Source organism: Bos indicus, chromosome 11 (assembly GCF_029378745.1).
Source record: "Bos indicus isolate NIAB-ARS_2022 breed Sahiwal x Tharparkar chromosome 11, NIAB-ARS_B.indTharparkar_mat_pri_1.0, whole genome shotgun sequence".
Lineage (NCBI taxonomy): Eukaryota > Metazoa > Chordata > Mammalia > Artiodactyla > Bovidae > Bos > Bos indicus.
In genome coordinates, this window is record NC_091770.1 from 279,878 (window position 1) to 296,031 (window position 16,154).

Consider the following 16,154-nt stretch of genomic DNA (forward strand, 5'->3'; position numbering starts at 1 on the left):
ACTTACCCTTTCCTCATTTGGTTTAGGGAGGGCGCACACACACGCACACACGTGCTCATACATCACTAAAACTTCTTAGAGAGTAATAACACCCCCAACAGGCCTCCCTAGATGTGTGACTTTGCTTTATTCTTTTGTATATTATCCTTTTAAACTTTTAATTTTTGAGAAACTACAATACAGTTTTCTCTCCAACAGAGAAAGCAATATAATGAACTCCCATGTACTATCACTCAGCACCAATACTTATCAACATTATGCTGCATTTGTCTCATCTACATTCCAATTCACCCTTTTTTCCCCAGAGGATTTTAAAATAAAGAATGACATAACTACACCCTTTGAAAATCTGCACTATTTGTAACTGACTATTCGAGTACATCCTGAGTACTTTTTTGAGCTATCGCTCTTTCAAAGGTTCAGTGATGAAATTCACTGTATCTTTACTTTTCTGGCCACCACCCCCCCACCCCACCTTTTTTTTTTTTTACCAGCCACATTGCGAGGCATAAGAGATCTTAGTTCCCTAACCAGGGATCAAACCTGTGCCCCCTGTACTGGAAGCACAGAGTCTTAACCACTGGAAGGGAAGTCCCTCTGTATAGACAGCGCACTCTATCTTTCAGCAGTCTGGGGCACACGTCTAAAGATGCCCAACTGAATGCTCGGCCGGCGTCCCACGTCCCACTGTGTAAACTGGGACGGTGCCTCCCACCGTCACATGAAGCTCTTTGTAAAAGGCTGCAGGCGCCATCCACCCTACACTACTCATCTGACTCCTGTGGCCAAACTTTCTTTTCTTTTTTGTTGGGGAAAGAAGAAAGAGGATGGATGAAAAAAAGAGAAATGTGTTTAAAGGACTGGCAGCACCCAACGTCCCCAGTCCAGAATTCTGTACTGCTTTAAGCCAGTCACTGGTAGCTGAACTTTAGGGAATTTTTTTCTCCCCAGGAGGGAAATCAGGGAAAGTCAGCAAGAACACAGAAAGCAAAGACCATACACATGCTATCCTAGTTCAGAGACCTACTTTGACACTCTATTCTTGGCTTCTGTCCTTTTCATCTATACTGCTGCTGCTGGTGCTAAGTCACTTCAGTCGTGTCCGACTCTGTGTGACCCCAGAGAGGGCAGCCCACCAGGCTCCCCTGTCCCTGAGATTCTCCAGGCAAGAACACTGGAGTGGGGTGCCATTTCCTTCTGCAGTGCATGAAAGTGAAAAGTAAAAGGGAAGTCGCTCAGTTGTGTCTGACTTCGCGACCCCATGGACTGCAGCCCACAAGGTTCTCCATCCCTGGGATTTTCCAGGCAGGAGGACTGGACTATGGTTTCCCAAACCACTGGAAGAAGGCGGGTAGTGAGGGGGAGTCCCCTCTGCTCTGCTCACAAAGGCTAGGAGGCTCTTGGCTTACACCATGTTCATGGACACAGTCACTACTTACTTGATAGCCCAGTGCTGTTGATGTTTTGGTATTCAGCATAAAAAACTGCTTTTTCAAGCATTCCCAGGAAAATAACAGCTGCAATCCAGAACTGGATTCTTAATATATCTTTCCAGTAACAGGCAGACCACATCAGCCACAGAACACCATATAGGATATAAACAATACACATCACCATGTAGAACTGTGGGAAGAGAAGCAATTTTAGTCAGTTAAGCCTTCTGATCATTTGAAATTGAGATGTCTAGGAAACACAAAAGACCCTGAATAGCCAAGGAAAAGAAAACGAGCTGGAGAAATCAGGCTCCCTAACTTGACACTGCACCACAAGGTTACGAGGAACACAGCATGGCACTGACACAAAGTGAGCACTGGCATCTCTACATTCAGGTTTGCAACCCTCTGTCTCCCAGTCACCGTGGAACCAGAAAGAGAGGGTATGTCAGTGCCAGCTGCTAAGGAATCACTGCCACTGGTCTCTTAAGTTTTTTTGAATATTCTAATTAGGATACAAAACTCATTTTTAAAAAAAAGAAAAAAATGATCAGAGATACTCACAATCATTAGAGGCCAATCTGATGCAGAGATATATCCATAAGGTCCCAACATAGAAAGAGAAACTGGAGAAGGCAGGATGGGGATAAAGAAATTAAGGTATTAAAATTAATAGGTTTTTCTTAAGTTTTTCAATGTAACCTCATTCTAAGGCTCCAAGAATATAAACCAAGTGAACAAATGCTAAATTTTTACCTAGCACACACAAAGTACTGGATAATTACTAGTTGTTTGATTATGTAACCTTATCCAGATATCTTTACTTATAGAAACGGTGTTATACAGCATGGGCTAAGTTGGCTCTTATGCAGACAGCAAAGTAGTCCTGGTCGGAGACTGGCCCTGGCTGAGTCCCTGACCTCACTGACGACTTTGTCTTTCGTAATGTAACTTGGACAAATTACTGAACTCCAGATTCTAGTTTGGGTTGTTGTCTGAGACAGCAGTGACAGAGTGGCAGATACAGTACAAGACTTGCAGGGCTCAGCAACTACTACTGCACCATTTACTATTCAGCACAAACTTAAAACTGCCTACTGGTATCAAAGAAAGGAGGCGGGGAGCAGGATGGCAGCGGGGCCCCTGCCCCCTGTATGGATGGCATGGTCTGGCCCATTACAGCACCTCCAGGAGGAAGCCCTGCTTCACATTCTCCAGAGCAGCCTCTTTACCAGCTTCAGTGGGAAGAACAGCTCTGGGTCTCCTCTGCAGCCATGCCTGTCTCATCTCATTGCCTTCTCCCTCCCCTTGGGACTGGGTGCCTCTCAGAGACAGACTGTGGCTTCACTTCTGCGTCCCAGTGGGTGAATCAGGGCAGTTTGCAAACTCCCGGGATGCTCACATGCTGTTTGGCTGCTGTCAGCCCAGCAGATGCCCAGCCTAGAAAGTGAGCAACAAGGCAATTCCAGGACCTATGAGAGCGTTTGCTCCCTTGAAAACTGCGTGATGCACGCCTGGGCTCACACTCGGCACCAGGAGCCACGGCTTTCCGTGACAGAGGGTCTACCTCACTGGGCAGGCAGGGGAGCTCAGGGCACACGAGCCATGGCTGCCAGGGGCGCTGCTTCTACTCCTCGGCTACAAACACATGTTTTTTGTTTCTTTTTTCAACTTTTTAAAGAACAAATTTTTAAACCCCCAATGATGGCCTTTTTCAAGAAACAGAATATAATCTATTTCAACTACAATTAGGGTGTTGCCCACCCATTTCTACACGCTAAAAATTTTTTTATTTTAATCTGGAGAATTTTGTAGCCCTCCATGAAGTTAAAACTTTTTAAAATTTAGCTTAAATTAATTTTAAATTTCTAGTCTGTTAAAAAAAATAAATATTAGAGTTAAGATAAGCACAAAGTTTTAAGTCCCAGAAATAAACAGATTATTCATTTTTGTGATTAAAGAAATTTCTTTTTGAATAATGTATTTTAACAGAGAATGTAGATTTGAGTTAATGACAAAAATACAGAATACAGTAAAAACAGACTGTAAACATGTATACTGTTTAACTATACCGTTCAAATTCCAGCTTGCATCTGTTTTTTCTGTTTTAACAGAAACAATAAAGATATGAAATCCATCTCTTTGTGTTTTGGCTACAACATCCTGAAACAGGAAAAAAAATCCTTTGAGTTATTTTTTTAAATTGCTTTTGTAAGATATAGCTAAACAACTGTTTACCACGCTTTGAATCAACCGTTAAGAATCGAACTGGGGGGACTTCCCTGGTGGTCCAGTGGTTAAGAATCCACCTTCCAATGCAGGGTATACGGGTTTGATCCCTGGTCGGGGAACTAAGATGCCACATGCCAGGGGGCAACCAAGCCTATGTGCTGCAACTACTGAGTCTGTGCACTTCAGAGCCTGTGCTCCGCAACAAGAGAAGCCTAAGTGCCACGACTAGAGAAAGGCTGCGTGCTGCAGCAAAGAACCCTGGCACCGCAAGGCAGACCCAATGCAGCTTAAAAAAAAAACGAATTGGACTCCTTAAACACACACACACACAGAGGCGGGCTGTAGAAGGATAGTGGGGAGCAGAAGGATTTCCTCCATTTTTTTTTTTACCACCATCCTTCCAGACCCAAAGGATGGAGGAGGGAAAAAGCCTTTTCCACTTGCCAATATTTTCTACTTCTTGTATTTCTACAGGTTCCTCCTAAAGTTACCATTCTATATTTAGTATTACCTTTCAAATAGTTTTTATAATATCATCAAGCATTTGGTTGTTAAATGTGTGTGTTTTAAAATTAAACAGGGGAAGAAAGATGTCATATAACATGATTGGAAATGACTCAAATACAGTATATAGGCTAAAACAGGGGTCCTCAACCCCCCCAGGCCACAGAGCAGTAGCAGTCCTGGGCTGTTAGGACTGGGCCACACAGTAGGAGGTGGGCGGTGGGTGAGCGAGCAAAGCTTTCTGTACTTACAGCTGTTCCCCGTCGCTGACACTACTGCCTGAGCTCCGACTAGCAGATCAGCAGTGGCATGTAAGTGCAATGTCCTTGGGTCATCCTGAAACCACCCCCCACCCCAGGTCCGTGGACAAACTGTCTTCCACGAAACCAGTCCCTGGTAGCAAAAAGGTCAGGGACTGCTGGGCTAAACTTTCAGATTCCTTCAGGCACTCTGTCGCTAGAGTTCAGACCCACTGAGAAGCTGAACCCGCCTGCCTGGGAACTGCCTGGGACCTCCAACGCCCCCATGTGGTTGGACCAAACTTCTCACACTCCTTCCTGAGTATTTCCTATTCTTCCCTGTCATTTCCTCCTCCTCCACCTGTGACAGCATGTGTACAAAGCAAAGAGTTGGCTCAGCACCACTCTCAGCACCACTGCAGGCTGAATGCCTTTCCACTATCAAGACTATTCCGTAAGATGGTTGAAGAAGACCATAAAAGCAAAGAGTCCCAGTCTAAAAGCAAACATCAAGCTCTCCTAAATCTGCTTTCGGTCCCTACACTCAACTCTCTGTAACCCTCTCAACCTCTTAGTCTTCTGACTTTTAGTGAAGTGAAAGTGAAGTCAGTCGTGTCCGACTCTTTGCAACCTCATGGACTGTAGCCTACCAGGCTCCTCTGTCCATGGGATTTTCCAGGCAAGAGTACTGGAGTGGATGCCATTTCCTTCTCCAGCGGATCTTCCCGACCCAGGAATTGAACCCAGGTCTCCCACATTGTAGACAGACGCTTTACCGTCTGAGCCTGAGCCACCAGGGCAGTCTTTTAGTAAGTGACTTTTAGTAATTCCCCCCAATTCTAAATTTTCCCTCCACCTGGTGCTACATCGTAGTTTCTATTTCTTTCTTGCCCTAAAGTCGATACCAACTAGCCCACTGCTATGTTGTCTAAGGCATGTGACAGTGTGATTTTATTTTTTAAAGTAAAAGAAGACTACACAGAAGTTACCCTTAAATTATGGCTTTAAAGAGATTTTTTTAAACAAAGAAACAAGTATGTACAAAATTCACACAGACATATGTAAGAATATACACCGTTTTAAATTACACTTCTGTTTTTCTTTTCTAATTCTACTCACCCTACTTAAGATCATGAGTATCTATCCATCAGCAGATTCTGCTCAGTCTTACTCTAACTTGTATATATTTGATTTAAAGGCAAAGAAAGAGACTTACTGTTGATCCTTCCTGGTTTGAGACATTTCCAGTATTTGATATTAATTGTTTATTCTGGAAAAAAGAACAAAATAATTCCATTTTATACTGTTGCATTTCCACGAGGAAAAATAGTTCTAACAAATTGAGGGGAGGAAAAAAAGCTGTTACAAAAAAAGTAAAGATTTGAAGGCAGAACACCAGAGAACAAATCTCACTGTACCCTAAACACTCGTAACAAAATCCTACACTTGAAAAATTACTTCTTCAGGGCAGTGGTTTCCATTGGCAGGGAGGATGTTAGGAACCCAAAGGGGATTCAAAGTGCTCAGATGGTCTATACTTGATCTGGGTCTATGGGGGTGGGTTTGGGTTGTGAAAATTCATTAAGCCCTACACTTCTGATACGCATGCTTTATTTTATGTTTATTATACTTCAACACAAATTTTTAGAAGAACCCTTTGAAAAAAAAGTTTTTTTAGATTTTTAAAAAAATATTTATCTGGCTGCGCCAGGTCTTAGCTGCAGCTGCTGGGATCTTCAGGCACCCAGGGTCTCAGCTACAGCATGGGGGATCTAGTTCCCTGACCGAGGACTGAACTCAGGTCCCCTATCAACAGCACCCAGTATTAGCCTCTGGACCACCACAGAAGTCCCCAAAATTTTTATTAAAGACATTTTCATTTTCAGTTCAGAATTTATAGAACAAAAGAAATCAGTTAAAATGACCCACAGCCTCACTACCCAGGGATGATCACTATTAGCATTATAGAGTCCAGTCTTCCAGGTTTAGTAGGACAAAGTGCACAGAGGACAGTTTTCAAGTGTGTTAAATGCTGGTAAGCTGACAGACCTCCAGTAAGAGCAACGGACGTGGGGTCTCACACCAGGGAGGTCACTGACCATCCTGACTAGAGCCATTCTGATGGGGTGAGGGCGGCCAAGGCCCGCCTGGGGTGGGCAGAAGAGAGGGAGGCGGTGACAGCAGACCACGAAAGGCTGATAAAAGGGTCCTCTTCCAAGGACGCTGCTGCGCCGGGTACAAAGGCGTCAAACAGTGGCGCCAGTATCCCACTTACTATGTACTGCCACGCACGCCAAAGAACCGAACCTAAAAACTGATGAATTAAGACCTTTCTTTATCACAATACTGGTGACACAGAAGTTAAATTGATACTTATATTCCCTGGGAAACAAATACATCTGATTTCAACACGGTGAGACAGATACTCACATTCAGTGGGGGAAACAGCTGTAAATCACCGCCGCACTCTACATTTTCATTTTTTGTTGTCCAGCATTCACTGTTCTTGAAATAATGGCCACAAAAGTCTTCAGTGACGGGAAGTTCATGTTTCTGTGACAGCTCCTACACAAGGTAAAGTTCTACGTCATAATTTATTTTCGCTTAATATTTAAACAATACCAAAAATTTACTCTGTTTGGAACACTTGAGACATTCAGTAGAACAAAATACCAAGAAGAAAAAAAGCTCTGCATAAAATTCTGTGTATAACACTTTGTCCTGGGATTGCTTTCATTCTACTCCACGTAGAAAGGGTTTTAGAGAGAGAAGCAGTATTCAGTTACAAGGACAGATAAACCAAATACATAGTAACATAAAGCACAGATGGCAAAACCCCAGGGACTGCAGGGGACTTTCACTCACACATCAACTAACAGTGCGGCTCCAGGCTCCTGGAGGATGAATAAAACCAGGCTCCCAATGGCAGCTCCCAGGCACCAAGAAAAGATTAAGAGGCTTTCAATGGCCAAACGGAAGGCCATGGACTTGAGTTTAAACAAACTCTGGGAGATGGTGAAGGACAGGGAGGCCTGGCGTGCTGCAGTCCACGGGGCCACAGAGAGTCGGATACAACGGAGCGACTGAAAAACAACAACTGGCCACATATGGGACAATTTGAGCAAAATACATAAAAACAGTAAGAGATTATAACCCACCCAACAAACTAAAAATCAGTGAGTCCATCTTGATAAAGGAGAAGGGAGAGTGCATTCTCATAGCAGGGTGCTAGTAAATGTGGAAGAAAGCAGGGAATTAGAGAATCACCATTTAGCAATCATCATGTGTGCGAGAGCTAAGTCAATTCAGTCATGTCTGACTCTTTGCGACCCTATGAACTGGAGCCCACCAGACTCCCCTGTCCATGGGGTTCTCCAGGCAAGAATACTGGCTTGGGTTGCCCTTCCCTTCTGCAGTGGATCCTCCCGACCCAGGGTTCGAACCCGCATCTCCTACATCTGTCTGCGCTGTCAAGTGGCTCCTTACTTGCTAGCGCCAGCAGTCATCACTAACAACTAATTACTCAGGCAAGGACCAAAGAGCATTAAAACAAGGACTGATGGAAAACAGGATATTTACACATGAATACAAAAGTGTTTCTTCACAAATTATTGTTAACAACAGAGAGAAAAGTAGCAGCTTTACAGTGGAAAATGGACAGAAACTTCCCTAACTGACTGAGCAAATTAACATCATCAAAAATGGGGCAAAACAGTGTATTTTCTAGTGCGTGCATGCTGTCGCTTCAGCAGTGTCCGACTCTCTGTGACCCCATGGACTGGAGCCTGCCAGGCTCCTCTATCCATGAGCTTCTCCAGGCAAGAATACTAGAGTGGGCTGCCATTTCCTTCTCCAGGGTATGGTGTGTCTGACAAAAATATAACCTGAATTTATTCATGAGAAAATTTAAGAAACACTCAAATTGAGGGACATCTTATAAAAATAAATCGATTGTATGTATCGGTGTCATGTCATGAATGACAGCCGACCACCCCACGCCCCCCCAAAAAAAATCATGCAGAAATACAATGTGATCCTGGATTGGATTCTGTATAAAAAAAAGAAAGAAAGAAAAGCTGCTAAAAAGGACGTTCTTGAGACACTGGCAAAATCTGAATAAGATTTATCAGCTAATAGGGTAGTATCAACATTAAATATCCTAAATCTGATGTCCTATGCAATCTAAGTGAATATTTTTGTGATTTCCTCAGGAAGCACACACTGACCTCGCCTGGACTCTGTTTCCTCCTCTCACAGTCTCCCGTCTCCCTCCTCACCTCTTGATGAGATCTACTCATACTCATGAAATCTGCTCATCTGCACTAAAGCCCTAGGTTCCCTGCTACTCATTTTCTGGATGAATGAAATTTTTACATTTCTTCTTTAAATTAAGTTTATTTTTATTTATGTATGATTCACAAGCCCTGTATCAATGGTTCCTATAACTCTGATTTAAATAATAACTAATGTTTTTCATAGATACAAGGAAACTGATAGACTTGTATTCTCAGAAAGCATATATTTTGACATAATTAAAGCATTTATTGTTAAGTCCCAAAATAAATCTGTGGCACTTCTAAAAGTACAGTCTCTATTTCTAGACTCCTCACTTAATGAGCAAATAAATCTTTATACTCTGTAATTTTTCCTTTATAGCTTTACACTCATTTAAAATTTGCATTTTACTTACTTCCAACTCAGAATAGTCATTGTGACAGGTATGATGCTCCAAATGCCACTCTATGGTAAACTTCACAGTCCTGGGACAACTGAATGACTTAACTGTTTAGAAAAAGAAAGTCTCATTTTGTAGTAACAATATTGTAAACAATATTATATACCCCAATTTAAATTTCAGGTTTCAAGAATTCAATTTAAACTAGGCTACCTTAAGGAAACAATGAGTAAAATATTACCTAATTCCTCCAAAAAGTCACCACAAAATGAGACAGATAAGTTCATTTCATTATCACAGTGAACCAAATGTTGCTCTAAGACTAGTCATTTCATCTATATGTTAAGTCCAGTGTTAAAATAAACAGAGTACCCAGATATGCTCAGTCACTGTTTACTTCACTCTGAAACGCTCTCTTCACTGACTTATCCACCCAAAAAGTACCGAATAAGTAGCCCTTGTGTGCCAGGAAGGGACATAGTGGTAAACTAGAATAATCCCTGGATGCTTGACTAAAGAGGAATTAGGGGAAAGGAGAGTTAACAGGCACCTTTGATGGAGGAAGGGGCTGAGAAGAAGGGATCAAGCGAGCCCTGGGCAAGGTGCCTAACACAGTCAGGTGGGCATGAAGAATGGGGCCCCAGCTGGCTCACGAGCAAAGAACAGAAGTCCGCCCAGGGAAGAGGGGGGTGGACAGACAGGACAAGCAGAGGCCCAGCAGGCGGAGGGCAGCAGCAGTGTGGCCGCCTGAGGCAGTTTGCTAAGGAGTATGGGGTCACCCAAGGGAAAGCCTGATGTCAGTCCACCAAACAGCATAGGCACACATCCAAGGGACCAATGCTTAACTTTGCAGGCACTAAAACTTCACTCTGCGAGAACTCAGAGATGCTGTCTCCTTTTTCACACTACAGCTGCTGCTGCTGCTGCTGCTGCTAAGTCGCTTCAGTCGTGTCCGACTCTGTGCGACCCCACAGACGGCAGCCCACCAGGCTCCGCCGTCCCTGGGCTTCTCCAGGCAAGAACACTGGAGTGGGTTGCCATTGCCTTCTCCAATGCAGGAAAGTGAAAAGTGAAAGTGACGTCGCTCAGTCGTGTCCGACTCCTCGAGACCCCGTGGACTGCAGCCCACCAGGCTCCTCCGTCCATGGGATTTTCCAGGCAAGAATACTGGAGTGGGGTGCCATTTCCACCTCCAGGGGATCTTCACGACCCAGGGATTGAAGCCGCATCTCCTGCATTGATAGGCGGGTTTTTCACTGCTGAGCCACTAGGGAAGCCTGAAAACCCACTAAATATACTGAAAACCTCTCCCTCTATGACTTGTCAGTCATGACATATCGGTATTTACACAGACAAGAGTCCCGAGCAGTATTTTCGCTTTCATAAGCCCTAAAATTGTATGCAGGTCAGGAAGCAACAGTTAGAACTGGACATGGAACAACAGACTGGTTCCAAATAGGAAAAGGAGTACGTCACGGCTGTATATTGTCACCCTGCTTATTTAACTTATACGCAGAGTACATCATGAGAAACGCTGGACTGGAAGAAACACAAGCTGGAATCAAGATTGCCAGGAGAAATATCAATAACCTCAGGTATGCAGATGACGCCACCCTTATGGCAGAAAGTGAAGAGGAACTCAAAAGCCTCTCGATGAAAGTGAAAGTGGAGAGTGAAAAAGTTGGCTTAAAGCTCAACATTCAGAAAACGAAGATCATGGCATCCGGTCCCATCACTTCATGGGAAATAGATAGGGAAACAGTGGAAAGTGTCAGACTTTATTTTGGGGGGCTCCAAAATCACTGCAGATGGTGACTGCAGCCATGAAATCAAAAGACACTCCTTGGAAGGAAAGTTATGACCAACCTAGATAGCATATTCAAAAGCAGAGACATCACTTTGCCAACAAAGGTCCATCTAGTCAAGGCTATGGTTTTTCCTGTGGTCATGTATGGATGTGAGAGTTGGACTGTGAAGAAGGCTGAGCGCCGAAGAATTGATGCTTTTGAACTGTGGTGTTGGAGAAGACTCTTGAGAGTCCCTTGGACTGCAAGGAGATCCAACCAGTCCATTCTGAAGGAGATCAGCCCTGGGATTTCTTTGGAAGGAATGATGCTAAAGCTGAAACTCCAGTACTTTGGCCACCTCATGTGAAGAGTTGACTTATCGGAAAAGACTCTTGATGCTGGGAGGGATTGGGGGCAGGAGGAGAAGGGGACGACAGAGGATGAGATGGCTGGATGGCATCACTGACTTGATGGCCGTGAGTCTGAGTGAACTCCGGGAGTTGGTGATGGACAGGGAGGCCTGGCGTGCTGCGATTCATGGGGTCGCAAAGAGTCAGACACAACTGAGCGACTGAACTGAACTGAACTGAACCCCTAAAATCCTAATTAAAATATCAGTGTCTAATAATTTTTATTTCATACTACAATCATGTATATTTAGACAGATTTCAGAGGCACAAAGGTTTCATCACAATCATGGCATTTCCTATATCCATAAAAAGAATTTATTGTACTTTAAAACGGATTCAAAGTCAAATTTCACAGAAGTGAAATACTGTTTTGCTGAAGATTCCTTTATTAGGCTTTAACTATAACTTTTAAATAATGATTCATATTACATTTTCTGAGACAAGATTAGAAAAATCCATTCTTGAAAATAACTACAATTTGACTGGATCAAGAGACTTTTAAAATGTTATAATCACCTAAAAACATCTGCCTAGTTTAAAATACATAATATTATAATGTGTCATGTTAGTTTATATTATGCTAACATATTAGATTATATGTTGCTTACTTATAATTTATTGTTACTTCAGTATTACATTAGCTTATTATACTTACCAGAAAACTTGATCTCAGTAGAGTTAAACATAGTTTTCCTAAATATCAAAGGTCCTGATTTCTGTAATGAGAAACAAAGAAATATAGAAAGATCTTGTTAGGGACTTCCCTCGTGGTCCAGTGGCTAGCATTCCCTGCTCCTCAAGCAGGGGGCCAGGTGTGATCCCTGATCAGAAAGCTAGATCCCACATCTAACTAGTAACTAGCTAACTAACCAGAGCTAATACCCGGTGCAGCCAAATTAAGAAATAAATACACTGGACTTCCCTGGAGGTAAGTGGATAAGAATCAGCTGCTAATGCAGGAGACCTGGGTTTGATCCCTGATCTGGGAAGACTGCATATGCCGCAGAACAACTAGGCCCGGGTGCCATGAATGCCCACTCGCCCAGAGCCCGCACTCTGCCACGGGAGAAGCCCCCGCAATGAGAAGCCCACACACTGCAACTGGAGTAGCCCCTGCTCGCTGCAACTGGAGAAAACCCTCGCGCAGCAACGAAGATTCACCGCAACCAAAATATATATATACACGTGTATTTTTAAAAACGAATAAAGAAAAATCTTGTTAAAAACATTTCTCTCTACTATTTAAAAGTACTGTTGTATTCTGGAAAATAAACACCAAAGAACTGATGTTTTTGAATTGTGGTGCTGGAGAATATTCTTGAGAGTCCCTTGGACTGCAAGATTGAACCATGAATCCTAAAGGAAATCAACCCTGAATATTCACTGGGAGGACTGATGCTAAAGCTGAAGCTCCAATCCTTTGGCCCCCTGATGCGAAGAGCCAATTCACTGGAAAAGACCCTGATGTTGGGAAAGATTGAAGGCAAAAGAAGAAGGGGACGACAAAGGATGAGATGGTTGGATGGCATCACTGACTCAGTGGACATGAATTTGAGCAAACTCTGGGAGATGGTGAAGGAAGCCTGGTGTGCTCCGGTCCAAGGGGTCACAAACCGTCGGACACGACTTAGCGACTGAACAACAACAACAATCCTTTCACTCCTCCCTATGACCAAATCAATTATTATTATTTTTCTTAATGTAAATCTTGGACTTCCCTGGTGGCCCAATGGTTAAGACAACATGCTTCCAATGCAGAGGGCACAGGTTTGATCCCTGGTGAGGGAACTAAGATCCCACATGGTGTGTGGTCAAAAGAGAAAAAACAAAGCAACTCATAGATCTGGTCCCATCACTGCCTGGCTCAGAGCCTTGTCCCAAGTAATCTACTCCCTGCAGCGGACGTGAGGCCCCCGCAAGGCTCACAGCCTGAGGCCAGCAGCACACAGGGGCCGAGGGAGGGCTGCGTGTCTTGCGCCTGCGCCTGCTCTCCTGGCATCAACATAAACGCGCCTTTGATAAAACAGCTGACCCTCTCTCTGAGCTGTGGCTTACCACCCTCTCTGTGTGTGCGCTCAGTCATGTCTGACTCTTTGACACTCCACGGACTATAGCCACCAGGCTCCTCTGTCTCTGGGATTTCCCAGGTAATAAGGAAGCAGATTGCAATTTCCTTCTTCAAGGGATCTTCCCGATCCAGGGATTGAACCTGCATCTCTTGCATCTCCTGTACTGGCAGGCAGATTCTTTACCACTGCACTATACCACAGACTGTCTTTTTACAACAGACCAAATCTCCCTGTGGCTCACAGGGCCCGGTGTAACCAAGGCCTGGTCATCAAAAACATAATACTCCTTCCAGCCCTCAGGACCTTAGTGGTCAACCTGAAAACTTACCTGAAAATTTACTCTTCCTCTAGTTATTTCCTTCTGACCCCTGACAGCCCAGCTCAACATCCCCTTCCTCAGGGCATCTTCCACCAGGGCCCACACCAGGCCGGCCCTCCCTTGCAAGGTTCATAGGACCCATTCGTTGCATCCCTCACCACAAGCACAATGAAACCTTGTACTAGCTAGTTATTTCATGTCGCCCTCAGTCAGCTCAGTCGCTCAGTTGTGTCCGACTCTGTGTGACCCCGTGGACTGCAGCACGCCAGGCCTCCCTGTCCATCACCAACTCCTGGAATTTGCTCAAACTCACGTCCATTGAGTTGATGATGCCATCCAGCCATCTCATCCTCTGTCGTCCCCTTCTTCTCCCGCCTTCAATCTTTCCCAGCATCAGGTTCTTCCCATCAGGTAGCCAAAGTACTGGACTTTCAGCTTCAGTATCAGTCCTTCCAATGAATATTCAGGACTAATTTCCTTTAGGATTGACTGGTTTGATCCATGTCTGCCCTCACCAAGAATAAAAATTCTGTGAGAAGAGATTAAGTTAAGCGAACAAGTGGTTAGGGATTACAGGAAAACCCTGATAGGAGAAACTGTTCTTTCTCGATAACCCTTTACCCTCCATGATGGTTTTCTTCAAGATTTTTTTTTAATGCAGATCATTCTTTTTTAAAGTCTTTATTGAATTTGCTACAAGATTGCTTCTGTTTTATGTTTGGGGTTTTTGTCCTTGAGGCATGTAGGATCTTAATTCCCCGACCAGGGATCAAACCTACATCCCCTGCATTAGAAGGTACACTCTTAACCACTGGACCACCACGGAAATCCCATCCCTCCTCAACAGTTTCAACATCAATAAAACCCTGGTCCAGATCCCTCCTCTGAGCTGCACGTCCACATACCCAATTACCTAAAGGTCACACCCTCTGGGATGTCCAATACTGTCCACATTTGAGTGAGTGAGTGAGTGAAGTCGCTTAGTCGTGTCCGACTCTTTGCGACCCCGTGCACTGTAGCCCAAAAGGCTCCTCCGTCCGTGGGATTCTCCAGGCAAGAGTACTGGAGTGGGTTGTCATTTCCTTCTCCAGGGGATCTTCCCGATCCAGGGATCGAACCCAGGTCTTCCACATTGCAGGCAGACGTTTTAACCTATTTCGCCTGCACTAAACCAGACGCCTCCCCCTCTGCTCCTCACCAGCTCTCCCTGTGCTGACCAGCTTGGTTGTATGTAGGTTATGCCATCCCCAATCACCCAAGTCATGGTTTCTGTGGGTCTCTCACCTCCATCACCCCATCTCCAAGGCACAGACATTTCTCAGATTTAGCCCTTTCTCTTCATTCCTGCAGGGCTTCCCTGGTGGCTCAGTGGTTCAGAATCCACCTGCCAATGCAGGAGACATGGGTTCAGCCCCTGCGTTGGGGAGGCCCCCCGGAGGAGGAAATGGCAACCCACTCCAGTATTCTTGCCTGGGAAATCCCATGGACAGAGGAGCCTAGAAGTCTACAGTCCCTGGGGCCATAAAGAGTCAGTCACGACTGAGTGACAAAGCAAACACCCCCTCCATTCCTGCCACCACTGCCCTGATTCAGGCCTATACTTCTGCAATTAACTGGTACCTCTGCCTCCAGACTGGAGCCTACAATTCATCCTTAGATAACAGCCACCGTGATTAGCAGGTATGTCTAAAACTCTTCCATGGCTTGCCCTCATTCACTCCCAAGTTGCTACTGGTGGCCAACATGTAAATTCAACCTAAAAAATGGGTGGTGTTGGGCCCACAAGGAGCCTTTTAAAACTTTTTCTGAATTAGCTGACACAGTAAAAATATACGGACTTCCCTGGAGGTCCAAAGGTTAAGATTCTGCACTTTCCCTGCAGGGGGTGAGGGTTTGACACCTGATTGGGGAACTAAGATCCCACATGCTGGGTGGTGCGGCCAAAAAAGATAAAAAAACGTGTCGACCGCCCTACAGCATCCACAGCTAGAGCTGAATGGCAAGCGCCCTCTTCAGCAGTGGCACGTCATCTGCAGTTCACAGCATTCCCCACCGGCCCCAAACCTAACTTGCTTCACTCACTGATAGGACTTGCCTCAGCCCCCACAGGTCCTTGAGTTTGAGGCCACGGGCTCAAGGCCAAGCTCAGGGATGGAAGGCTTATGGTGGTCCAATCCCAAGTAACACTCCTGCCTTGTCAGCAGACTCACCAAGAGTTTCTACACGGCTGCTGTTATACTCGCCGCCTCCTTCTTCATCTACGCATCCTTTCAGAGTCAGCCAAGCACCAACTCCAGAAAGTGGGGTTAGGTGATTTCCTCAGTGCTCCAGTAATATCCCAGGAATGCCACCATGTGTGTAATTACTACCCACGAATCTGCTCTCCCTCCACTGTGTGAGCTTCTTGAGAGAGGCGGCTGTGTCTAAAATACATCCTTCCAACAGCGATGGCCAATGTAGTGCATGGCACATGGTAGGCAGGCACT

The 16,154-nt window shown here is 44.7% G+C and overlaps 1 protein-coding gene across 4 annotated transcripts in view; it reads right to left on the reverse strand.

Moving 5' to 3' along the window:
• The window catches only part of TMEM87B (transmembrane protein 87B), a 49,710-nt gene that overhangs the window by 30,346 nt on the left and 3,210 nt on the right, over positions 1 to 16,154 (reverse strand). For 2 of the 4 annotated variants that reach the window (XM_070798164.1, XM_070798163.1), the window contains exons 2-8: positions 11,936 to 11,996; positions 9,099 to 9,190; positions 6,839 to 6,973; positions 5,625 to 5,678; positions 3,506 to 3,596; positions 1,998 to 2,059; positions 1,440 to 1,623 (exon numbers count right to left, since the gene is read on the reverse strand). In XM_070798164.1, the coding sequence (XP_070654265.1) occupies positions 1,440 to 1,623; positions 1,998 to 2,059; positions 3,506 to 3,596; positions 5,625 to 5,678; positions 6,839 to 6,973; positions 9,099 to 9,190; positions 11,936 to 11,996 (679 nt within the window). Of the gene's footprint in view, positions 1 to 1,439; positions 1,624 to 1,997; positions 2,060 to 3,505; positions 3,597 to 5,624; positions 5,679 to 6,838; positions 6,974 to 9,098; positions 9,191 to 11,935; positions 11,997 to 13,981; positions 14,198 to 14,952; positions 14,974 to 16,154 lie in introns of those variants that run through there. The other 2 variants (XM_070798165.1, XM_070798166.1) reach the window with 2 other exon arrangements.